This window comes from Dermacentor andersoni, chromosome 2, assembly GCF_023375885.2.
Source record: "Dermacentor andersoni chromosome 2, qqDerAnde1_hic_scaffold, whole genome shotgun sequence".
Lineage (NCBI taxonomy): Eukaryota > Metazoa > Arthropoda > Arachnida > Ixodida > Ixodidae > Dermacentor > Dermacentor andersoni.
The window spans coordinates 153,650,629-153,676,196 of NC_092815.1; the positions used below are offsets into that span (position 1 = coordinate 153,650,629).

Sequence of the window (25,568 nt, forward strand, 5' to 3'; positions counted from 1 at the left end):
GCTAGATAAATGGATAGGTGGATAGATAGCCTAAACACAAAATAAATCGTGTCAGAGCGGTTGGGCTTCTTTTAGAATAATTATTTCATCATGGCATTCCGTTCGCATATGGGTGCGAAACATCGGTTTGCGCTTTTACCACTTTGTGCTAAAGCATTTAGACCTGTGTCACTGTTTGACCAGGCAGTTACTGATAGGTAAGATATTCTCGCAATGTGTCTCTTAGTGACGAAAATAAATTTCTGTTCACATTTTGTTAAGATTCTGCCCATCTGAAGTGGTACGTCTGAGAGCACAGCGTCTGAAGGTATCGAGTTTAAGAGAATATACATTACCTGCCCTGGTAGAGCAAACGCAACTCGTGTTATTTTAAAAAAAAGAACGCAAGTATTGCACATCAACTCATTGGAGTGTTGTCATTGTGACTTTTGCAGACTCCTGTACGGGTCTATTTATTCACCCTCAGCATTAATGCACCCCATCGACCACGGAGTTGTGAAGAACAAAGGTGGTCCAGATGAAGGAAACGGTCAAGTGTTTATACGAAGTGGTGAGTTTGCTATGGACACTTGCAAACGTATGTATGAAACTAGCCCCTAAAAGAGTTCACACTTTGATATTTCCTACTCTTGGAAGGAGACGGAAATGCTTGCTTTCATCTTATTGTAAGGACCAACAAAACTATCCGTGTGACATTACGCAAAATTAAGCAAATCGATGATAGGTCCATGCTTAATTGTTCATATGTTATTGTTCAGAAATGGTTTGCATATTATGCTCTCTGCGGGTAGCTGGCAATACCTGTTTATATAATTGATGTGACTTGGTCAAGTGTGGGTTGTCTCAAATTCGGCGGATATTCAATTAACGGTTGCTAATATTTGGGACCGAAACGTGGAGTTTCGCCCAGAAGCTCGAGATCAAGTTAAGGACCACGCAAAGAGCGACGGAACTAAAAATCTTAGGCGTAATGTTAAGAGAGAGGTAGAGAGCTGTGTGGATCTGCGAGCAGATGGGGCTAGCTGATATTCTATTTGACAGTCAGCGAAAAAATAGAGCTGGGCTGGCGATGTAACGCGTAGGACAGATAACCAGTGGACCATTAAAGTTACAGAATGGGTGCCTAGGAAGGGCAGCACAATATTAGACGGGGGTGGGGGGGATGAAATTAGGAAATTCCAGTTGAAACGGAGGAGCAAACAACCTGGCCTATGTTTTGTTGCGTTATTGACTGTTCCAGTGTCCTTCAGACGTATCTTGCATATTGCAGGAAAATCCCATGTATCTAAAATAAGCATTTCACTAGGCAGAAGTTAGTGCTGTCTTTGCAGAAAATAGTTGAATACACGTATTAGCTACTGTTTTTAATAAAATCCTTTTTCGGGCAGATAGTGGTGTCTTTCGCATCAACATGAAAAGCGTGGCACCAAGCATGACGTTCCGAAACGAAGATTGTTCGTCTCAAGTTAACGTAGCAGCGATTGATCTGAAATGTGAAGAACAGAACGGATCTGGATTCCAGATTTCTGTAAAAAGGTAAGCACGTAAAGTACTGTCATTTTCAAACAAGCATGCAACTCTTGAAAAATAGCCGACTGGAAAGAAGTTGAAAGCATGGTGATAATATAAAGGCCTCATAACTTAATTTTTTAACATATGGGATGATAACAACAGAAAATCCGAGGGCACGTAATCACTTCTTTAGAATTCTGAATGCGAGAGCATTAATGTCCAATTGAACGGCGCCGAGCGGTCCTTCGAGTTTTGCGCTGCGAGTAATGTACCAAAGTGGTCCGTGTTGTCCGAGAAAGAAACCAGCAGCAGCCCACGGTGCCAACGCCGCATGCCGCCGACGTAGCTGACGCGCTATCGCCGAAGCAGGTGAGCCCTCCCACCCGCTCTGCCAACGCCTCCAAGATGCCACAAGGCCTGTGCACTTCCTTCCATGACGTCGTGCTACCTCGCTAGACTGCCATAGAATCAATGGGCTTTCGAGTAAGCCGCGGTGACTTTATGTTACCATGTTCATCACAACGGACTTGATATGGGAAATTTCGGTTCGTGTAGCATGACGTCATAAAGCAGAGTGCACAGGCCTTATATCTAGCAGCAAGCGTGCCGAGAGCGAGGGTGACGTGGCGCCACGGCTATGCCCTCTCCCCTCACGCAAGACCTGCCACCCTATCCCAGCAGCAGGTGAACCTTTTCACCCGCTCTCCTCCTTCGAAGCGCAGCTCGTGACGTGGCGTCGCAGCCAATGACAATGCGAGTTCAGGCGCTGTTTCGCTGCTGCAAATGACAGACGCCACCTTGTTTATAAAAGAGGCCTTTTGACTCTCTCCCACCAAAACAAATTGCTGTCGTAACAAAGATTACCATCACCGCCACGTAAACCAAGGGCTTACAAGCACGTGTTAAGAAATATGATGAGCGATTGTTCTTACTTGAGAGTTGGCTGGTTTAATTAGCAGAAGTCTGCAATTTCATTGGCTGTTGCCTAATTTACTCAATGTCTCTCAAGCTCAAATGTCCCTCTTCTGAATCGGGTTGCTCTTCTTGAGTAATATATATTTGCGCTTGTTTGAGCTGTAAAGAACGAAAACGACATTGGGCCTTCAACATGATTTGTATGATTTCGTCAGACATTTTTGCTTAACGAAACCAACCTTGCTTATCAGAGTGGATGACCACCATACCTGTTAGTCTAAGCGACAATCCTTCTCACTCATATGATGTCTCATGGAAAAAATAAATGATTGCCTTTTCATCCGCGTGCATGGTTTATGACTTCCCTTCTTTTTCTAGGCGGGAAAAAACACCCCACCGCATCGATGACCATTTCAAACACAAGTTAATTGATGGTAAGCAAAAAACCGTGTGTGATTCTAGCATAGTCAGCTTACAACTAAAGGCCGTACAGTTGACATATTGCTTATTGCTATAAATGAGAAGACTGCAAATTTTGAAGGAGCAGCAGTTATAGACAGCTTAGCTGCTGCTGAAGTGACGAAGGTTAAAATAAACTCCTAAACACGTGCGATAGGTTTTGTAGTTTAAGCGTTCCTTTCAAATGATAAGACATAGGAATGTACGTTGTAAGATAATCTTGAAATTATTGCAAAATTCGTGTAAACAAAGCGAAGATCTGCGCCCTAAAGATTTATTGCTCATTTGATGCACTGCACATGTTATCTTCAGAAATCTACCTGAAGAAGCGCTAGTCTCTTCTTAACACTTTGAATCAGGAACAACCAATCTCGTGGCGTATAGACCTATGTGTTTCCTCGGTATAAAAAGAAAACGAGTACCAGTAATAGTGTGTGACGTTTCAAATATTCGTTAAATTTTTCTTTCGTTGTTGTGCAGAGCGTGCCATGAAAAAGGTGGCGCCCCTTGTGTCCGACATCCAAGACCAATGCAGCAAGGTTTCTGACCTGACTGGAGGCAAGGGGTCCTCCCTGGCCATACTACACTCGATCTCTACTCAACTGAATACGGTAGGCAGCACATGTTTCTCACATATTAGAGATAGAGCTTGCAAAAGTTCCACTGCCGAGGTGGTACACAAAACAGAGATTACGATGGGCTTGCTTTGCAGGAATATATGATTTTAAAGAAAACCTTATTTCCATTTAAGACGAAATATAAAACTGTACAAATTTTTTAAAAATATTTCACTTCACATATATGTTTCATTCCAAAAAACCAAAAGAAACTGTTTCTTCGCAGCAGACGCCGTGCCCATTCCACAGAACCCAGAAGCACACGGACAAGGAAGAGCACACAGCGCTAGTCATGTGATCTTCCTTGTGCGTGCGTTTTCTGGCGCTGTTTAACATGAATGACCCATACCAACTAGCTCCCACTCAAACTCTTCTAAGCCGTACCCATATACCCTACAAAATAGGGTAGCTAAATAAGTGATTTCTGCTTGTTTGAAAACATTAGGACTGATACTGAAAGTTGCCAAACAGAGCATATTGTCACGTGGTAGTGACGGTGAAGAAAGAAGCAATACGGTGGAATACAAAACTAGCTTTTATTGGGCGAACCTGTGCCCACAAAAACAGGCTATACTTATAGCACAACGATAGCGGCGAACACGGTGGGCCATCGTCGGAAAAACTGATTAGCGGGTCAAGCGCGTCGGCTTTTATAGATCAGTCGTCGAATGTTCCAGATTAACTGATGGGACCAGCGTGTCTTCCACAAAGTTCTACACCATTCTTGTCACGCGATGAAATCTGATAACACAAGGTTCGGCGACAGCAGACACGCGGATAGAAGCGTCGATAACTTTCCAGAAACGTCGGATACATGCAGGCGCGTCCCTCGCTGTGCGATTACAGTTGTTAAGCGGCGAAACGTGCTTGCCCGATAAAGATAAGTACACGTTTCATTACCCCCTCTTAAAAAGCATCGACCCGATGCTGCTAACAAACGAAAGTAACAACGAAAAGCACTCGTAGCAAAGAAAACAACAAACTAAGGAAGTTCATCAGCGTCCGTAAAATAGTTTAAGGCGCACCACAAAAACCAAAAGAAACTGTTTCTTCGCAGCAGACGCCGTGCCCATTCCACAGAACCCAGAAGCACACGGACAAGGAAGAGCACACAGCGCTAGTCATGTGATCTTCCTTGTGAGTGCGTTTTCTGGCGCTGTTTAACATGAATGACCCATACCAACTAGCTCCCACTCAAACTCTTCTAAGCCGTACCCATATACCTTACAAAATAGGGTAGCTAAATAAGTGATTTCTGCTTGTTTGAAAACATTAGGACTGATACTGAAAGTTGCCAAACAGAGCATATTCTTGCCGCAGGGTGCTGAACTCCCCACATGAAGATGAGGGCTAAGTATTTTGCAGCTGAAGGATGCACACGACATTAAAGTACACAACCGCGTTTTTTATATCATCATATTTACCCGCCTTGAGGGCTTAGCCGCTATGGAGTTGTGCAGCTGAGCGCGAGGTAGCGGAATGAAATCCCGGCTGCGGCAGCCACATTTAGATGGGATCGAATTGCAAAAACTCCGTGTCCCGTGTAAGCAGGGCATATTAAAGATGCCCAGGTGGTAAAAATTACTCAAGTCCCCAACTGCGGCGTGCTTCGCAATCAAATTGTGGTTTTAGGACGTAAAACCCCAGAATGTTCATGTTTTTCAAAGTGGATATTGCAGTAGCCCACCTTTGTTTTATTTGCATGGTGACAGACACGCATTAATTGCTTTTTCACGCACTTTCAGTTTACAGTTCCTCGTGGATTTGTCGTGACAACGGAGTCTTACAGGCGTTTTGCCTCAAGCGGAGAGTTTCGAAATCTAGTCAGGAAAATTGAGGATTCGAGAAAAAGGTGGGTGTTTACTGCTCTGCAGGATGCATCCCTGGGACGTCCTCTTTAGAATTGAAGAAGGCTGTAACGTCTCTACCGATATGAAATACATTTCTCACTGATAATATGAATCTGCGTACGTATAGTCAGCGCACGATGCTTTCCTTCAGCAGCCAGGTTCGTGCTTGGTGTTGCTGCATAGTACAAAGTCAACAGCCTGAAGCACTCAAGTGCGAAGCGTAGCTAGTTGTTGCGGCTTTTCGGCACTAAACATGGTCTGTCTCATTCAGTTACCCATCGGTGTTACATGGCCTATGGAACACGCCTCAGGCGACTGAAAGCAGCGGCTTTTGGATTTAACATCCAATAAACACATGGAATGGGCATCACTGTTGGAAAAATATTCCATCCAGCTCCTGTTGAGCAAATGCAGCGACGTTTTCTGACCTTCCCACCCCTCACCTCCGCCAAAAAAGAAAACGCACCTTCGAGCAATTGTGTAAATTGCAATAGTTCAAGGCCACACGGTAAAGGTGAAGAAAAAAAAGGTGTAACCATTTGTTAAAGAGCAAGAAAGTTGGGAATTATATTCAGCAAAAACGATTTATTTCATTAATAACGGCAAAACGGTCAATCGGATTATCCCCTTGTGCTATTCAACATTCTCTTGGGGAGAGCTCGTGTGCCGAGCAAAACTAGTAATGACCCTACCATTCTCGTAATGCGTTTCAGTCCCTATAAAATAAATGTTGGGAGGTGGTGCCTCAAGAAGCGCTTCTTAATTTTTTTTATTCATTCGGTGGTAAATATCTCCCCCAAAATAATGCAGCGTTATTGCACAAGAAAATAAAGATGGTAGTGACTGAGTTGGTAGTGATTGTAACTCAACAAGTAAGGGCTTTTTATCATTTTGCGTGGAAAGTTGGGCTTGTTGCTGACGCATTGATTCTCGTGCTGTACCAAAATCACTTTGTGCTGATCAATGGATGTGAATTCAGTAAAACTCACTACCTTTTTCGATGATATGCACGCTTCTCGCAGAAACGACAAGCAAATGGATCTAAAAGAAGCTTGCAACAGGTACGTGGAAATTTTATGTACCCCAACTTGTATTGGCAAGTGACTAATAGCTATACTTCCTGCCTCGTGTTAACGTACGTTACGTTTTATATCAAAGAGAATGGCATTATATGGCTGTCTAGCTCGCTGTCTCACTCATTCATTCCTTAGTTCGTTTGTTCGTTCATTCGTTTTTTTTTTTTTTTTTGTTCGGGCTGTTGGCTTAAATTTGCAATTATCATCGGCCGTACAAAATTCAAAGAAGTTCCCTAAAACTAGTTCAAAGCTAGATTTTGAGCATCGATGGCTTCTGCACAAGGCATGCTTTTAAAAATGTTGTGCACAATCTGTCATGGCACATTGCAAAAAAGATTCGTGCAGATGGGGAAGTAATGTCTCGTAGTAAAAATGTAACATCTTAAAGGCCAACTGCAACGAAATTTCACTTGCATCAAATTCCCTATATATATGCTTAGCATGTGCTATCAATGTAATCTTGGCAAAGCCGCAAGCCTGCAAATGGTTTTTCTTATTAGCGGCCTTTAAGTAGCGTCCGAGCAGACAACGTGTGCCCCTGGCGGCAAAGCGGCAGCGATGCGGATATGGTGAGTTTTACAAGCGTACACTGTTGATGTGCCAGTTGCGCCTATAGGCCACCAGGCGTATCGCTCGCTCAACCTTCACAGTTTTTGGGTTTCTCTCTCAACGGACTTTCTCGTTGCGCACGTGATATAAGCTGTTGCAAGAACGCCTGCGCGTTGCATGTCCATCGGGTGCTCGGACACCTACTCGAACACGAACGATGGCTGTGCAGTACACAACGCCGCGTAGGTGAAGGCCGAACACATTTCTTGTCCTAGCTTTCAGAGCGAAAGCCTGCACTTCGCCCCAGCAGGAAAGTGCGAAGCGCGCTAGCCAACGCACACAAAGCATGTAAACTGCAACAGAAGAGACTGAACACGCTACTTATTAAGAGCAAGTCATGAGAGGCCAACAAACAGACACAAAGGACAACATAGAGGAAATTAATTGTACTTACCAATTGAATTAAATGATCAATTAATGGCAATGAAAGTGCATGAAAAAACAACCTGCCGCAGGTGAGGAACGAGCCCACGTCTTTGCATCCCGCGTGCGAACATGTGGGATCGCACGCGCAATGCGAAGACGTGGTATCGTTCCCCACCTGCAGCAGCTTGTCTTTTCATCCACTTTCATTGCCGTTAATTGATCAATTAGTAAGTACAAGTCATTTCCCCTCTGTTGTCATTGGTGTCTGTTTGTTGGCTTCTCATGATATGATTAATAAATATCGGACCCCTCGGTTAGCCCCCTTTCTTCTCGATATCAAGAGCACAGTCACTTACTCATGCCTGATATGCTTGCCGAACGCATTCTCCAGATGACTATAACTTCCTATGTATGGGCTGCGATTGTCCACGAAAAGCAGCGGTAAGTTATATTCAGGAGCGATACTGTCGATCGTTCATTTGTGGTAGTGCATCATCTTCGAGACATTTAGCGCGCCTCTAATCGGACGTGTCAAAGTAGGCGAACGAAAGCCCTTCTTACACATCGCCAGAAATGAGCAGGAACCGCGTGCGGCATTTGTCGCGGAGATCACGACAACGTAGCTGGATAGATGCCGCAGCAAGTCATGCAGGAATGCTATGCCGCCAGAGCAAAATGAGCGAAACTTCCCGCCGTAAATTTGCGCGAACGTCGCGCCGTGCCTGCCCCATAGCGTCCGACATTCACGCACACTGGCCGGTTTTTCTCCGGTAGTCCCAATCGAACGGGGTGAGCGCAATTCCAGAGCTGGGCCGTGGCCGGCTGCCCCTCCACGCCACGGCGCTCGCAAGGGAGGCATCGGGACGGCTTTCCGGTGCTCTAGTGATACTGCCGTGCCTTGGATGCGGCGAGGAAAAAACGTCTTTGCGCTGCTTTACGGTCTTTTGCTCATACGGAGATGACGGCTCCAGGTGCACGTAGCGCAAGGTGCATTCTTGAGCCTATTTTCTGAAAGGCGCTGATTTTCTTTTTTCGGCATACATACACTCGCTACATTCAAGTGAGTACGTAGAAGCGAAATATATCTGCAGAAAATCGTCATGTGCGGGAAACGCAATATACTTCGAAATTTGCGGGCTATATAGACGTTTCTCATTTTCTGAGCTACGTTTCAAAGCTGCCTCACAAAAGCGGCCAGTTTCAAAGCAGTTTCGCCAGCTGGTATCGGCACTTGCTGTGGTCTATGCATTTCGCCGTAGTGATATGGCGTGAATCAAGGTGCAACATGATTCGCTCTCAGAAACCTGCCGCAACCGCCCGTATACTTAGACTGAGGGGAACGTTAGAGAGAGCCGAGTGGCCGAAATTATTTCGGAGCTCTGGGCTACGGCGCGCCTCATAGTAATATCGTTTTTTTTTTCATATACCGAGAATTTTGTACTGCGATAGCAGTTATATGGACACTTCAGGTGGGGACATCGAGATTTCATCTCAGCTGCGCTGAACACCACCATCGCCTCCGAACGAGGCAACAGCTCAAACGCTCAATTTAAGCAGCACGCGCGCCCTACAATGAAAGAAGGTCGTGGGCACGCTGGAAAAGAACCCAGATCGAACAGACCAAACCCGGCACTCGGCATCGAACACGCCCACTTCTCGCGATATTGCCGGTGCCTTCGGGTCTGGCCCCGCCTGACCCTCGGGCATCGCAGGCCCTGCGGCGTCGGTGGTGAAAGCGAAAGCTGTGCTCGCATCGCGCACAATGCTTGGCGCTCGCCGGCGACGCTTCCCACGTTTCCCTTCCGAACTCCCTCCATCGTGCCGCGGTTGCGTGAAATGTGGACACACACTTTTGGTGACAAGACAAGAAACACTGGGCTCTGAGATGGGTGGAAGTGTCCGTACGTCTAGTCTGAGCGTCGCCGGCGCTGCGACGGCTCCGGAATGGAGCCACAGGCACCTACGTAAAGCTTGTATGTGTGCGTGCGCGTGCTCGTGTGTGAAGGAATGGGGAAGTTCAGCGTATACGTGCGAACATTGTGCTGCCGGTAACGCGGTGGTCGCGCAGTTCCGTGATGAGTCCTGTTCTCTCGGTACAGTCGTTCGGAGTATGGTGAGACCCGCTTGGATAAACTTTTGATGTTTCCGCGGTCTGAACAGTATTATAGATTGCATTTTTCAATATTCACCATGTAGTAAACAAATTACCAGAACTTACTCACAGCATTTATTTTTTGCTTAAGGCTCAGCGGTAACCGACTCGCCAAAGTTCTACTCGGCCAGCCTCACACTTGCCCGTCAGTGTAAGTTTCAATGAGTCTGAATGAATGGACTCAGGAGTTACTCTGCCGACCTATGCCATATATCCCCTCTCTATTCCCCTTTGAGCGCAGTGGTTTCGTTCGGAAGGTCGCGGTGGCAATAAATCCAAATCAGGATAAGGCATCCTCTCCTTAATTCCTATGTCGAGATAGCATCGGACCAGCTGGCTGGTGTGACCTGATATGGCAATTGTTCTTACGTCAATTCGGATTGTAACGAGTGGGCTCGTTCCCGCACCAACTAGCCTGACAGCAGATGCTAGTGAGTTTTACTGAGCTTCCGGAAACAGCTGCGGGATACAAAGGACACTATTGACTTGCGTAGACATAGATAATGTTGCAAACATTAGATACAAGGACATAAGCCACGAGCGGGTGTCAGTAGTCAGAATGCTTTAAAATCTTTCAGAGCTGCCAGCCTTCACTGCACAGCGACCTATGGGGGCGGCAGCTGACGACCCCCAATGGCTTTAGCGTTCAAACGGGCTTCTTATAACACAGAAAGTGCTTGGGTTTGTGCTTACCTCATCAATATCTGTGCGCGATTAAATAATAAGGCTGTTTCACGGGATGGCCATCAAAGAATACATTAGTGACCAGAAGTAGCCCAATTTTCATCCAGATATCTCTTGAAAAAAACCAGAATGCCAGAACACCCGTATTACTTCCCACATCACGATATTTTACGCTGCAAAGAAGCGGACACGAATGGCATGGCATGGCATGGAAAGAACTTTATTTTAGTCCAGAGAAACTAGGGTCCGAGGGCACAAGCCCCCAGGCTAAGTCGGTGGCTCCGCCCACGTAGGCACCGGTAGGCCAAAGGCTTTCCCGATGTCGTGAGCTCTCCGGACGGCCAGGAGTTGATCTTGCAGGACTTCGCTGGATATGCGCCGACTCCAGTCCACTGTTGAGATCCGAAGCCCTTTGGTTGGAGCACAGCCAGAACATATGATCAAATAGACATGGAGTGTGTCCACAACTTTTACATTCCCCGAGAAAATCCCGGTCAATTTTGTTAAGCACAAAAGCTGTGGGATAGGATTTAGTTTGAATCATTCTTAATGTGACTGCCTGAGCTCGGTTGAGCTTCTGATGGGGGGGAGGAAAAAACCTCCTGCCGTCCCTATAGTGTGAGGTGATCTCGTGAAAAGTAGTAAGTGGGTCTTTGTAGGAGCCGCAGTCATCCTGGAGCAGTTCCTGATCTGATGCGCGGCATGTGAGATCTCGCACAGCAGAGTGAGCTTGCTCGTTAGGATTGCAGCCACTGGGGCTGACCGAGTGGCCCTGATGAGCCGGAAACCAGACTAGGTGTGAGCTATCCAGTTGGTCGTAATTATGAGTATTAATACTGTGTATAAGTAACTTGTGTGCTTCCACTGAGACGAAGCCGGCTGAGTAATTCCTAACAGCTGTACGGGAATCGGAGAAAATCGTGGAGCCTCTCCTCATTGTAATTGCAAGTGCTATGCTTGCTTCTTCGGCGGCATGAATGGAGGTCGTTCTTAGTGACGCCGCGTTTATTAGTTTACCGCTCTCATCGACCACGGCAATAGCGTAGCGGTTGCCCGATCCATAACTAGTTGCATCGACAAAAAGAGCTGAGCTGTGTTGTTGGTGCAGTTTACCCAGAATGCATTTGGCCCTGGCGTCCCTTCTGCCCTTGTCGTACACAGGATGAATATTTCTAGGTATGGGGTCTACAACTAATTGTGTCTCCACCTCCTTGGGTATTTTGAACTTAGAGACGTCTCCTCCTCGAGGCAGTATTCCGACTTCATCTAGAACTTTGCACCCTGGCTTAGCGCTGGAGGGTCTTGCAATTTGTGACATCGAATGTGCCTCAATGAGCTCATTTATAGTGTTATGAAGTCCTAACTTGTTGAGGAGTTCGGTACTCGTTCCGTGCGGGAGTCCCAGAGCCCTTTTGAGTCCGGAGCGTATAAGTGCGTTTAGCTTAGCCTTCTCTCCCTTCCCCCAGTTCAGGTATGATGCAATGTACGTCACATGACTGATGAAAAATGCATGATATGCTCTGATGAGATAGTCCTCCTTGAGGCCTGCATTTCGGTTTGAGACCCTGCCCAGGAGCTTTAAAGTACTGTTGGCCTGACCTGTGAGACGGTTTAGGGCCGTAGCGTTACAGCTCCTTGCGTCAATGAGAAGACCCAGAATTTTTATTTGCTCTACTCTGGGTATGACCCGTCCTGTGTTGTCTGCGATTTTTATTGGCAGAGTTTCCAAAGGCACAAGGTTTCTAACACCTTGTCTCCCCTGTCTGAAGAGCAGCAGCTCAGATTTACTAGGTGATAGCCTGAGTCCGGTGCCCTTAAGGAAGGATTCTGTGGTGTCTACCGCTGCCTGTAGTGTCTGCTCTAGTGCTTCGAGTGACCCCCTTGGGACCCACACTGTGATATCGTCAGCGTATACGACGTGCCCCAAGCTCGGGATTTTGGACAATTCCTCCGAGAGCCTGTGCATGGCAATGTTAAAGAGGAGTGGGTACAATACTGAACCTTGTGGTGTGCCGTTGTTGCCTAAATTGTATGGACAGCCTGTGACTATACCGAGTTTGACCCGAGCTGTCCGATTAGCTAGAAAGGACCTCACATAATTGTAAAAATTGCTTCCCAGGTTCAAGGTTGAGATTTCATGTAGGATATGTTTATGTGCAACCGTATCAAATGCTTTGTTAAGATCCAGACCCAGGAGGCCCTTTACGTCCCTGCTAGGGTCGTCAATAATAGCCCGTTTGATCATGAGCATGGCGTCCTGTGTGGATAATGCCTTCCGAAAGCCTATGAGATTGTGTCTGAAAAGCTCCTGGTTTTCTATGTGTTCTATTATCCTGTTATGAATAGCATGTTCGGCTACTTTGCCAATACAGGATGTAAGTGATATGGGTCTGAGGTTCTCCTTTGTTAGTGGTTTGCCGGGTTTCGGTATAAACGTCACCTTGGCCTCCCTGGTGGGACAGTGCCGGATCTCCAGTGACTATTAATGTTGACCGTGATTATGTCTATGGCATCATCGTCCAGGTTTCGCAAAAGTTTATTTGTGATGCCATCCGGACCCGGGGCAGATCTCCCATTTAAATTAAAAAGTACATGCCTTATCTCAGCTGCAGTGAAGTCACTGTCCAAGTCCGGTTGCTATATTCCGGAGTAAGGTTCGCTTATTTCTTCTTCGTTTTCATATTCATTTTTAAGTGGCAGGTACATGTGTGCGAGGTCGTTTGCGACCTCTGTTGCTGTCCGCCCTATAGTTATCTGTTTATTGACGAGCCTGTTTATGGCGAGGTTTGTAGTACCTCTGGAGAGCTTGTCATTAAGTAGGCTCTTCAATAGGTTCCATTTGCCTCCTCTGCGCAATCTGCCGTCTGTTTCTAAGCAAGTTTCGTCCCGTTGTTGACGTGAAAGTTGAGCCGCGTATGTTTCGATATCACGATTAACTTGGGCGACCTTGGCTCTAAGTCTTCTATTGAGTCTGTGACTCTTCCATCTGGTTAGAAGGGCATTTTTCGCTTCCAGCATGTGAGCTAGCTTGGAGTCCATTTTCGGGACTTCGATTTCTGTTGAGACTACTTTAGTAGCTTTCTTAATCGTTGCCTTTAGTTGATCTAAAAGCTCCTCATAAGATTCGTCATCTATGCTGGTTTCCTTACGCAGCTTACGGAAGAGATCCCAGTCCACATATTCATATTTCCTTAGTGGCGGTGGTTGCGTCTGTAAGATGATTTCAATTATGTAGTGATCACTTCCTAAATTCTCCTGCAGATTGTCCCATGAGCCTTCAATTCCCCGAAGGAATGTAAGGTCGGGGGTTGTATCTCTGGTAGTGGAGGTACCAGTTCTCGTGGGGAAGTTAGCATCTGTAATAAGAGCAAATTTTAATTCACTTGCCGTGGTTGCTAAATTAGTACCCTTGACGCTCTGATGACCATAGCCCCATTCTTTGTTGGGAGCGTTGAAGTCCCCAGCCACTACGAGTGGGGCTGTATCTGCCTTACTGGTAATGCGGCCCAAGAGGGTCTTAAAATCCCTTTTCCTATCTTGCGGAGAGCTATAAACGTTAGCTATATACACGTTAGCTGCTTTTTTGTTCTTCAGGATGAGTTCGATCATGTGTGCTTCTAGACCAACCTTGTACTTGGGAAGCTCGTGAGTTTCATAGGAGGTACCCTTTCGAACCAAAGTCGCTATTCCCCGACCCCCTGGAATGGTCAAGGTTTCGGAGTTGTAACCCGGTGGAGAGATATCCTCCTTAGCTAGTGTTTCCTGTAAGAGAATAACGTGCGGCTTAACTTTGGCCGATCTAATGAGCTGCTGCAGGGGAGCCTTGCGCCTTCGGAAACTCGCACAATTCCACTGCCATATTTTAATGTTATTGTTGTCGTTTGAAGCCATTATGATACCACTGGTTGACTACCCGAACCCCTAGAGTCCGCGCTCGGGCTACCGTTTGTGCCTCCGTGGACTGCCGATGCAGCCACTGCGCTTGCCTTTGCCTTAACTTTGGGCCTTTCTAGTTGACCCACTCGAGCATCTAGATTAGTGATGAGCTCCATGATTTTCGCTAGAGTCCTGTCTATTGTGGCTAACCTTGCGGCTATTCTGACTTTTTTGTGTTTGGGGGGTGCCTCACTCTCTCCCATCTCCTCTGCCTCAGAGGTTTCTAAATCTTACTCCTCTGTTTCGCTAATGGGAACGGGTTGGGGGGCTTTACGTTTAGGTATGCCGGCCAAGGGTTTTGGAGCCGTTGTCTCCATCTGACTACGGGGTGTTTCGGACCTTTCTTTAAAGAATTTGAAAGTCTCCCTGAGCTCAGACAGTTCTTGCCTTAATTTCCGATTTTCTGATTCTAATGCCAATATTCGGGGATTTGACTCACGTTCCGGCTGTGCCCTACCATTAGTACTCCTAGACCTTGCCCTTGTCGGTTGTCCTGGTTTCCCAAGGCCTCCGTTCTTGACTCGATCGGCCCAGGTCGACACTTGCCGGATTGGGACACACCACAGCCGATTTCACCACAGCCGTAGCACACATCTATCGGTCGTCGGTAGAGATAACAGGGCATGAGTACGTTACCACAAATAACGTGGTTTGGCACTCTTTGTCCTTCGAAAAGTACCACCACCGTTGTAGTTTGCTTGATCCGACGTACCTCGACGAGGCCCGGATTGCGGTGATTGACGAAAAGGGTTTTCAGTTCCGCGTCGCTAATGTCCAGGTCGATACCGCGAACAACACCCTTACATGTATCTTCTCCTGCTGCGGTGTAGGCCGCCACTTCGAAGGGTCCATCCCTCGTATGGATCTTGCGTACCTTGGCGTAAGCTCTTGCGTTTTCTTCCCGCGGAGTCGATACCACCAAGATCTTTTGACAGCCGTTCGGACAGTACGTGTACTCCGTCGTGTCTTCCGGCGCTAAGGCTGCTGCCATGGCCAGCGCTCTGGAGAGATGTACCAGGCTGAACTTTTTAACGTCGAGGCCACCACGGGGGCGGACAATTATCTTGATGTGATCCCTCGGTAGCATCGGGATCCTAGAGGCGGTAGCGACGCGCTTAAGCACGTTCTGCGAGGTGGTCGTGCGGCGACTACCTTTCCCGCCATGGTTGGTGTCCTTTATAGCCACGGATTTCCCGCCAGCGGCTAATAATGCGCGTCTCCTTCGGCGAGTGATGGCTGTCATCCATCCGATATCTTCCTCCGAGGTGATCTCCATGCCTTCAACAGCTAAGCCGGAGGCCATGCCTACACTCCGTCGTGCGCGTGAGGCCTAGGCCTACAGCGCGAGTCAGGGGCTGGCACCTTTTCTACGTGGCACGCAGAAAACAGTTTTCAACGAGGCGAAAAATGGACCCACCGGCAAAAATGGGCATCCACGTAATGCTTGTGATACGACGCGTCGATCGCCACCAGGTTCTCAGGGGTGGCACAGAAATTTGGCGCAAAAACATTGATCGAAGCGGACACGAATGAAGTAGCGTTATATTAACACATAATAAATCATATCCTTGCAGTGATCTAATTTTGGAAAACTGAGCAGTTGCTGTGCCTTCGTTTGTAAGTTAGGCCAAAATAAATGCATTTGGAAGGTCTAGGCACTGCCCCCTTCCCTTGGCAGAGAAAATGCTCTGGAAAACGCGAAAAACAATATAGCCAATGTGCACTCTGACATATCGCGTGGTTAGCCTTCTACTGCGGCTGTCGCCGTATGACGCGGCTAACAGCACCCTCTCAGGGTAGCCGGGCGCCACATTACAGTTTTTTTCCTGGGAGTGCTGCGAATGGGACGGCCAGAGCAAAACAAGACGGTGCGCGTAAATCTAGGACGCCCCGCCGACCCTCGGCCACTTTTCATTATTCACTACAGATGTCAGTAGTTCTCTGATCGGTCGACGATTCCAGCGTTTTCAGCGTGCGAGGCAGCGGCCGGTGAAGTCAGGTACGTCACACCGGAGGCGCTAAGACGGCTATAATTTTACCCTGCGTGTTAAACGTGACCCACAGCAGCGCACCGATAAGTTATTGCCGCAGCGCAAGTGCACCAGTATGCGACGAGCGAGCGCTTTGTTGTTTGCGTAAAGCGCAGACTCCCCGCATTCGCTTCAGTGAACCCGATTTAGGCCAGCGTGCTGCTGGTGAGCCAAGCTAGAGCACGATGGATTCTGCTCCAGCGGCTCTGGAGCGAGACAGGACATGGTCTATTCCCACACTAGCCACGCTAGACTGTAGAGCGTCCAATTTTCCACGACGTAGTGTAACTGCGTCGCGCGTGAATCGCGTCCGCGCTACGCCGGTCTGTATACGCGCCTTTAGCTTGGTCCCCCCAATGCGCTCTTCTTCTCCGTGCGGAAAAAAAAAAACGCGTCGACGCCCAGCTCGTTGAACGTAGACAGCGAAATCTAGGAAACCGGCTTGACTTCGAGAATCGTGAGACGGCATGCCTCCACTGTGCAGGTAGCCATGACATATCTTTATGCACAGTAAAAGAAATGCTGTTCTCGATTGGCAATAAACAATCGAGTAGAATTCCAAGGCTTGTCCCAAACAGAAAAAAGATAAACAGGATGAAACAAATGGCAAGCTCAATATGTAACACAGAGAGCCGGCAGAGTGAGTGCTCCACCGGCGGAGGCGGTCGCGTCGCCGGTGTGGTGAAGCTGTGAGTCCCAACGAGGGCTCCCTGGATCCAATTGTGCGGGTCCAACAGAAGGTGGTTGAGTCGGCAGCGGTTGATCTTTCCGAGTCATTGCGTCAAGTGAGCAACGCAAGCCCGGAATCGAATTTATGGCCACGATTGCTGTCGCGGCCTCTGACCTTGGAATGTAGGCAAGGGCAACGAGACAGTGCGCCGAGACATCCCCTTTTGTCTTTTGTCATCGAGGCCACGCGGGGGCAACTAATCGACGCCCTGCAGATGCTACTCAGGTTTAAATACGACAGTGGCGCTAACAGCTGCGAAAATTATGGCATCGATAGATAGTCCTCTGGCTACACTGCAGTAGCCTCAACCTCTGCCCGCGAAGGTGCATGTACTGTGAAGCGTGCAAGTATGGCTTTGCTTGGAAACAGTGTACTGCGCAGCTTCCATCTTCATCAACTTCACCATTCCACTCTCCTTCTTCACATCTTACATCTGCTGTTCTCCCAAACGCGCCTTCTCCAGCGTGGAGTAGTACGCCAGAGGCATCACCCAAGCCGACATCTCCAGCTTTCTGCCATTAAAGTTATCTCTCTCTCTCTTCCCGTATCCACGATGCACCCTCCACCTCTAATTAAAACACCTCCAGATCTGCCCAATGTAACACTTGTCGCCAGAGAAAAGCTTTCTTTAAGTGACCCCTGTTGTGCACGCGGTGAAACGCGTTTCATGCTTCTATTTGCAAGCGAAGTAACGGGAACACTAATAAGATATCTAAAATTGCGTTTACTTTTGATAAGTTTTAGTAAGTTTCTTCCATCATGTCGGTTTGACGCACTTGTAGCATATTCAGTTGAGCATTCATCGGTGATGTTTATAAAACGAAATGTACACAACAAAAGTTTGGCTCCTTGGTGGCGAGAACTAAATATGAACTTTATATGCGCTGTCGCAAATATATTTTATATGTCAGACGGCGTCTACCCACAATCTGTAAATAAAAGTGTCGCTTTATACCAAAAACAACGATAACGGTGGTGGCTTCCCCCGAAGACTACACTAACAATAAACAAGGCTCGTTCTTTCATTTTATCGTCAACCGTGTAGAAAACAGAGAGTCATAAATAAATGTTATCGCGAGGTTGTACCACGTGTTTCTTTAGGAAGCACTGGACGTCAATTGCGTGTCTCTAAGTGGTTTACATTCATCCCCGTAAAGGTCGCCTAGAAGTCCAGGCACTACACCTTAAGGAGGAATACTTAGTAGGATATCCGAAGTTTTTCTTCGTTTGTGCTATTACAAAATTTTCGTGCTCGTTTTCGTTTCCGCAGTGTGGTTGCTGGAATAGAGAAGCTCGAAGTACCTGCAGAAATCGCCGAAGAGATTTCGCGACGCGTTTCAAAATTTAATGCAGACACGAGGTTCGCCGTCAGATCGTCAGCACTAGGTAAGATTTTATATAGGCTGTCTTAAAGTTTTTTGTTAACTTGACGTCATGAACACTGGTTGTAATTGTCCATACAGGAGAAGATTCTGAAGACATGTCAGCAGCGGGTCAGATGACAACATTGCTTGGCCTACGGGGCCAAGAAAAGGTGGGGCGATGTACATGAGATTTTATCGTTTTCATTTTATTGCGATATGAATGTTTATTAACACAATTTTTTTTTATGGTGAAGGTAATCAGTGGTGTGGTGAAGTGCTGGGCGTCACAGTTCAGTTTCACAAACGTAAACTATAAGAGGTGAGTTTTATTGTGTTAGAAGGACTTTGCGCAGAAAAGCGCTTTTTGCTGTTTTCATTTTTCTGCTATCCCGAAATCCTTATATCTAGCGATGGCAATATCTGTCGGAACACGTTTGTAAAGCTCCGTTTCAACTTTGGCGCATCAAAGCGATATACGGGCCGGTTTAAGGTGCCTGTATAATACATTATTTACTTTTCTTAGCTACACATTTTAATACTTCAATACAAATGCCATATTTTATTCACTTCAATGCTGCGAAATCCATAAACAAACTGACAAGTTGCCGTCTCTCTTTGTTCGAGATATTAAGTGTCCCAAACATCTCAAAGCCGGTCAATTCCACAATATATCGTTTGAAACAACTGACAATTATATTTCGAGAAAACATGCTCTTCTTCTGTGCTTATAAACCATGTTCGACGTAATACGTACACTTTTGAGTTTCTTTGACAAGTGCAGTTCCTCCCGCTTAGCCCACAGAAGGAGTATGTGAAAGACAGAAACATGCTGTAAAAACATGGGAACAGAAACATGGCAGTCCTATGAACATGAGAAACGCGGATTTTATTTGGCAAATTAATTTCTGTTGGTTTTTAGTTATGCCTATTTTTCGGCTAGTGCCAAACATTTCTGTACAAGCTGCTCAATGACGGGGAGTTATTTTTATATGTCTACTATTTGCAAACACGCAGGCAATATGGACAGCCTTTGAACGTACCGATGGCAGTAGTTGTGCAAGAGTTGGTCGATGCAAACGCTGCCGGAGTCATGTTCACCTGCGATGCGCTCACTGGTAGCCCAGCGCAAATCACCGTTACAGCTAACTACGGCCTTGGAGAGGTAAGGATTATGACTGCTGTATTCTTAAAGATATTAATTTATGACGCATGCCTGCTTGAGGATTCTACTCTTTCTCAGGGCTGCCAAATTCCTTTACGTACACAGTGAATTGCATAACTGTTTGAGAAGAAATGATGGAACTGCATGGGACTAAAATAGATGCGGTTGTTTCTGAACTACCCTGCCACGACTTGTAGCAAGGTGCCCCGGATAAATATACTAGCTAATACTTTTTGCCGACAAAATAAATGCTGATAAAATGCGTTTCGATGCACTTAGTTCTTGTTCTTGGTAGCACGCACACTGGTCCGCAGGATATAAATTGCTCGCGGTGGCCTTGAAGATTTAGACGGTGAGATTGAGTTGTATCTATCAGAATTATATGGCTCCTCTAAAGAAAACAGCAAGCTTTCCATTCTCTGCCTCTTCAATGCACTTTACTTTGTATGTTTTCAGCGTGGGAAAGATGTCGGCGTGTTCCATTTTCTCGACTTGGGTATTCACTATTCGGACCTTTAATTTTACGTTTGCACAGTGTACTCGAAAGTGTAGTTGCGACCGAAAAAAGAATTAAGCTATATGCAGTTCCTGCGTGGCGCTCTTGCGCGTATCGGATTGCAATGTCCGGGGCTCGGACGTTGCATACTGTGCTCACAGTACCGCTGCGTGCGGTAAACCAATTTTTTTTCATTGGAGAGAATTTCCAGCTATTCACGCATATCCGAGGTGCCTTTTGTTTCAGCGCATTGTCTACAAGAAATTAAAATTTCTTTTACTGGGGCGCAATGCGAACGCAACTCCGATATTTTTCTAGTTTATGTTCTTTTTTTCTGATAAGGGACTTAGGCAGTACTACACATAAAATAAAAGGAAATAATAAATACTGTGGTAAACCCCGTATTCCAAGCTGAATCTCATTATTCATAAAGCGAAGGCTTTCAGTACTGGCTACGACATCGATACGTCTGGCGGCACTGGCTTAAGGGCAACGAAGTTTCTAAGAACAGAGATATGTTTGCAAAAAAAAAGAAAATGTTACGTATATCGGATAAGGGATTGCATATTCATGAGCGAACTAAGAAAAATTATTCGGGAACTATGTTAAAAACGTGTATTTGTGCATAAAAGGTTCTCTCGGAAGAGTGCGTTTATTCTAATATATGCGCCTAATTACACATAAGTTATGTGTTTTATGCGCGCAGTCGGTGGTCTCGGCAACAGCGGAGCCCGACACTTTTGTCCTCAAAAGGGCAGGTGTAAGCAGGCCGGTGGTTATGTCAACACAATTGGGCCACAAGTCGGTCTACACGACATCCTCCGGTAAGCTTTCAAAGTATGCGTAGCGTATATGCATGCTTTGCATGCATAGATGATGGTCAACATTCATGGCTCAATTCTGGAACATGTGCTTGAAGTAAGCACATCCTAAACGGCCTGGGAAAAATGTACTTTCCAGCAGTGTCGAGATCTCACTTAAAGAGCTTGTGATGTTTGTTGAAATCCCGAAATCAATATTTTGTGCTTATCTGAGGTTTTGAGGTAAATAAGACGCGAGTTACTGACATCTTAGTTGAAATCAAGAAAAATAAATGGGCATGGACAGGGCATGTAATAAGGAGGAAAGATAACCGATGGTCATTAGGGGTTTCGGACTGGATTCCAAGAGAAGGGAAGCGTAGCAGGGGGCGGCAGAAATGTAGGTGGGCGGATGAGATTAAGAAGTTTGCAGGGACAACATGACCACATATGCGAGAGGCCTTTGCCCTGTAGTGGGCGTAGCCAGGCTGATGATGATGATGATGATGAAGTCTGCAAGCTGGAGAAAAATTCTATAAAGCTTACAGCCGTCGTGTAGCACGAGGCTAGAAGTTGGGCGGATGTTATTTTTTTTTCCCCATGATTTTTGAGGTGCTTCTCTTGCAGACAGTGACGGCGTAGTTACGGCGCCGGTGAGCGAGGAAAAGGCTCGCAGGGCGTGCATATCAAAAGAAGAGGTTGAGACTTTGGCTTTTATTGGCACACAGGTAAAATATGCTCTATTGATTGCGCTGCATTGAAACACGAGTGATTGCAATTTTTAGGGGGATGCAAATCTTTGAAGATTTCGAATAACGAACCGAATTCTCTCCTACATGATACGGTCTTCAAATCGAATAGCGAACATTAGAAAACCTGAATATTTTTGAAACAGCTTTTGAATGCTCCATTTCCTCCACTATGCACGACCAAACATGAAATTTATGCGACAATCTGTAACTTTTACGCATCCACAGTGCATGTAATGTACATACCAGCGCCCGCTGCGTATTTCAGGAAACCAGGTGCTCCTGGCATAGCTGCAACTAGTTGCAATACATTTTTTAGACGCGACAATCAGCAGTGGGTAGTGTTTGGTACTATTTATATATGCAGCAGCTGTGCTGACGTGGCGACAAGCACCCCAATGTGAAAAATGGTTGATAGTAATGGTAGTAAGGCTGCACGTTATTGGCAAACTATTAGAAGAATATTCTATATTCGATTCAACTCGATTCGCTTCTGGCACTATTCGTTTCTTATGTGATGTCTCAAAAACTGCGACAATCGCACATTCCTATTGAATGCTGTTCCGGGGTTTTCCTGCCTCGACGCGTGTGTTTTCTAGCTACTGGCGAACTGACGCTCACGTGTAATCTTATGCATCCTCCTTGTCTGCACGGCAGCCGTTGACACGTAGCCCCAAGACCAGTCGTTTTTCAGTGGATGGATTAGAGCTAATAAACATAATTTCCAATTATGTGAAAGAAAAAAAAATACCTTCGCACATGTATGTACGTTGAACAAATCATACATGAAAGACAGCCAAGTTGTATAGAAAGTTTTTGCACCCTTCGGGAATCGTAGAGGTCTCGTTTACCACTGCCCGTAAGCTGTCCATGGATTTGCAGATGATTCAGTATATTAGGCGAAATTCACTCGCTATTTCGCAGTGCTTTCAATCGCTTGGCTAAATCTTAGCATAGTATTTTGTGCTGTCTTCTGTATATGTCATATATTCCTGCGCGCTGCGTCGGCTGTAGTACGTCGGCTCGATTCTTTACAATGCGCCGTTCCTCCTCTTGCCGACTACGCCTCGACCCGTTGCGTCCCCACCACGTGGGAACACTTGCGGAACTTACGTCGACCACTACGCAGCAATTAAGAATGATTGCCTTAGCACTGGGTGGAAGAAAATGTATATGTGGGAAGACCGATATATATATATATATAGTACAAGTGACGGTGGTCTGCTCTATACCACCGTCGCTTGCACTTCGTTCTAAGAAGAGGCGTGACGTGTGCCGAACGAGCTCCACAACAGCACTTTGCAATGTAGTGAACGGAGTTTAAATCATGGATGCGGTACCATAAAGAGGTATAATATTCTGTTAACGTATTCTTTCTCGCATTCACCGCTAAATCGCCGTTGAAATGTTTTATTTATTTACTTATCTGTTTGTTTATTTACTTATTATTAAACCCACAGGACTCCATAATGGAGACTTTGCCATTGGGATTAAAAATATTTCGAATACGTTGCTGAGAAATGTTCATCGTTAAACTCATGACGTCTATATTTACAAATGAGTTCCGTGAAAGGAAAATCGCCCTTTGGTAGCCGTGCACTGTTTTCAAATGTGTTAACTCTTGTGGTATACACGGAATTATTTTTGAATAACTTATTTCGATACCCCGATAACGTTGGGACTGATCAGTTTTATTGTGTGCTCTCCTATAGATTGAGAAAACTTACACTACACCTCAAGACATCGAGTGGGCGATCAGCAATGGGCGTTTCTTTATGCTACAGGTAAGCGTTAGTTCACCTACCTAAAAATAGGAATAAACTCGCGACTACTGGAGAGTCCATATTGTATATAAACGCTACGCCATGCAGTGTCGGCCGGTGACAACGTTCTTCAGGGAGTCAGACTGCGAGATGATTCACGAATTCGACAATGGCCTTAAGTGCGAGAAGGAAGTGCTCTGCAAGGCAAACATGGCGTGAGTATCAAATATCTTTCCATAAATATCTCTTTTAGTCTTGCTGCACATATACTTGTAGCGAGGTTGTCATCAGGGCCGTGTTACTGTGTAACAAGCAAGCAAACAAACAAACATACAGATGTGACCACTCACTCGCGTTTATTTAAGTGCACGTTTTAGCATACGTTAGTCACATTTACTCTAGCACACGCACATTAACCTTACTACGGCTTTGTGACGATAGTCTTCGTAATGTGACATTGATAGGAGGAATCATTGGCATGCTTCGCTGAATGTTTCTATTAATGTAGAATGGTCAGTAAGTCCATTAAATCCATTAAGCAGGAACGGTTCTGCCGGATAAACACCTACTGTTATTGTATGGTAACTGCGAATGTATATTTACTTGCGAACATCTAGATTAAGATCTTGCACTATCAAATGTGTAAAGCTATGACTTGTTTTGCATTTAGCGGCACTCCAGTTCTGCTTGTTTTGCTACGTGCATAGTGAGTACCTAGTGTGCCGGGTTTTTCACGTAAATTCAGCCAACGATTAAAACAAATCAGTAAATCGCAGTTGAGTGTAATCAAGTATGTATTGTTTGCCGTCATGTGGCGATCCCCAGACAGATTTTTATACTCTGCCTAATTAGAAATTTACCTAATGGGAATTATGAAAAACAATTTCATATTTATTTGAGGGCGAAGTGCGCTTAGTTATGTCGTTGATGCGGCGCCGAGGCTACCGATTTAGTGCTTTGCGGCAATGTACCTACTGTGTGCTGCCTTTTTTTGCGGCATTTAACAAAAGCAGCCGAAATAAGAAAAAGATACAGCAGAGGCCTGGCTTCATCCCTGACCTTCTCAGCGTGCGGTGAGGACGAAACAATCGACCATCTACTTAGTTCCTGTCGCGCGTTCTCGTTCCAACGCCTCGGACTTGCAGCGGTCTCGGCATCCCAGCTGCTGTTTCCCGCAGGCACCTTCTTACGTTCCTGGAGGACACGGGGCTGTCGTGTAAATTGTGAATGCGCAGCATTGCTACCGCTGACAGCGGCACCTAACGGTACCGAGCTCTGCAATCACCTCGACTTTCTCTATCTTCACTTTTTTCTTTCGTCTTTATGTCTCCCTCCCCTTCCCCAAAGCGTTAAGTCGTGCTCCCTAAAGGGCTGCAGAAAATAGCGCCCCTTCCCTCTTCACAATCACACTCTTTCTCTACGTGACTGCACTCATGCGCTATTGTATTGCAGCGTTCTCAACCATGCTCCGAGGGAGCGTTGCGGCCGCGCTTATCTGGCTGTCGCTTATCGGAGACGGAAGCGCGCGGAATGAACGCACCGCCGTCACTGATAATCTATAGCGAAGCCCTAAAATAAACTATAATTTCTCGAAAGAGCGTAGGTTAGGGCGTGTTGGTATTCCATAAATTAGGTTTCTTAGCGAAGAGAGACAGAGGCAAGACGAGGACACAGCGCTACGTAGTGCTGTTTCCGCGTCTTGCCTCTGTCTCTTGTCCCTTTTCGTGCGCTAAAAAAAACCTCAGTTATAATTTCTTTTTCATAATTATTTGCACGTAATTGACTAATTGGGTGTAATACAAGAAAAATAATATGAAGAACGCTACATGACGGAAAAGAACATGTCGCTTGGGTCAACCAGATGCGGTTTACGGCTTTGTTTTAATTCTGGCTCAAGATGCGTGAAGCACCCGGCCGGTATACAAATTTGCATACTCACTCGCACTTAGCTGTCCTGCAATGTCGTTGTCCCCTGGTGACCATAGAGCGGCGTAATTCGAAACTTGCTTACCGAATAACTATTCTTGCATTTTTTTTCCTTTCAGAGAAGTGCTTCCCGGAGCTACGTCTCCACTGAGTTTCTCCTTTATTCGTGTTGGCATCGAATCGTACTGCAAGGTGATATATGCAACCGAGATGATTGCTCACGTACTTTTGTCTCGTTTTGACTCACCGCCAGAAATCTTCTGCCTGCCGTGGCTGGCAGAGGACAAGCCAGACGCGATGCTATGCCAAGCACACAGTTTATAAGACTTGAAGTATTCAAGTCCATAAATTCAAGAATACACACAGTTGCGT

General features: G+C 46.1%; 1 protein-coding gene across 1 annotated transcript in view; it reads left to right on the plus strand.

Moving 5' to 3' along the window:
- LOC126540570 (rifampicin phosphotransferase-like) overlaps positions 1–25,568 on the plus strand; it is a 148,655-nt gene that overhangs the window by 39,612 nt on the left and 83,475 nt on the right. Inside the window, exons 9-23 of the mRNA XM_050187408.3 lie at positions 435–550; positions 1,389–1,536; positions 2,806–2,861; positions 3,367–3,497; positions 5,249–5,355; positions 6,376–6,414; positions 18,207–18,322; positions 18,400–18,470; positions 18,555–18,619; positions 19,315–19,462; positions 20,665–20,782; positions 21,386–21,486; positions 23,220–23,291; positions 23,379–23,485; positions 25,316–25,388. Of these exons, the coding sequence (XP_050043365.1) occupies positions 435–550; positions 1,389–1,536; positions 2,806–2,861; positions 3,367–3,497; positions 5,249–5,355; positions 6,376–6,414; positions 18,207–18,322; positions 18,400–18,470; positions 18,555–18,619; positions 19,315–19,462; positions 20,665–20,782; positions 21,386–21,486; positions 23,220–23,291; positions 23,379–23,485; positions 25,316–25,388 (1,468 nt within the window). The remainder of the gene's footprint in view (positions 1–434; positions 551–1,388; positions 1,537–2,805; positions 2,862–3,366; positions 3,498–5,248; positions 5,356–6,375; positions 6,415–18,206; positions 18,323–18,399; positions 18,471–18,554; positions 18,620–19,314; positions 19,463–20,664; positions 20,783–21,385; positions 21,487–23,219; positions 23,292–23,378; positions 23,486–25,315; positions 25,389–25,568) is intronic.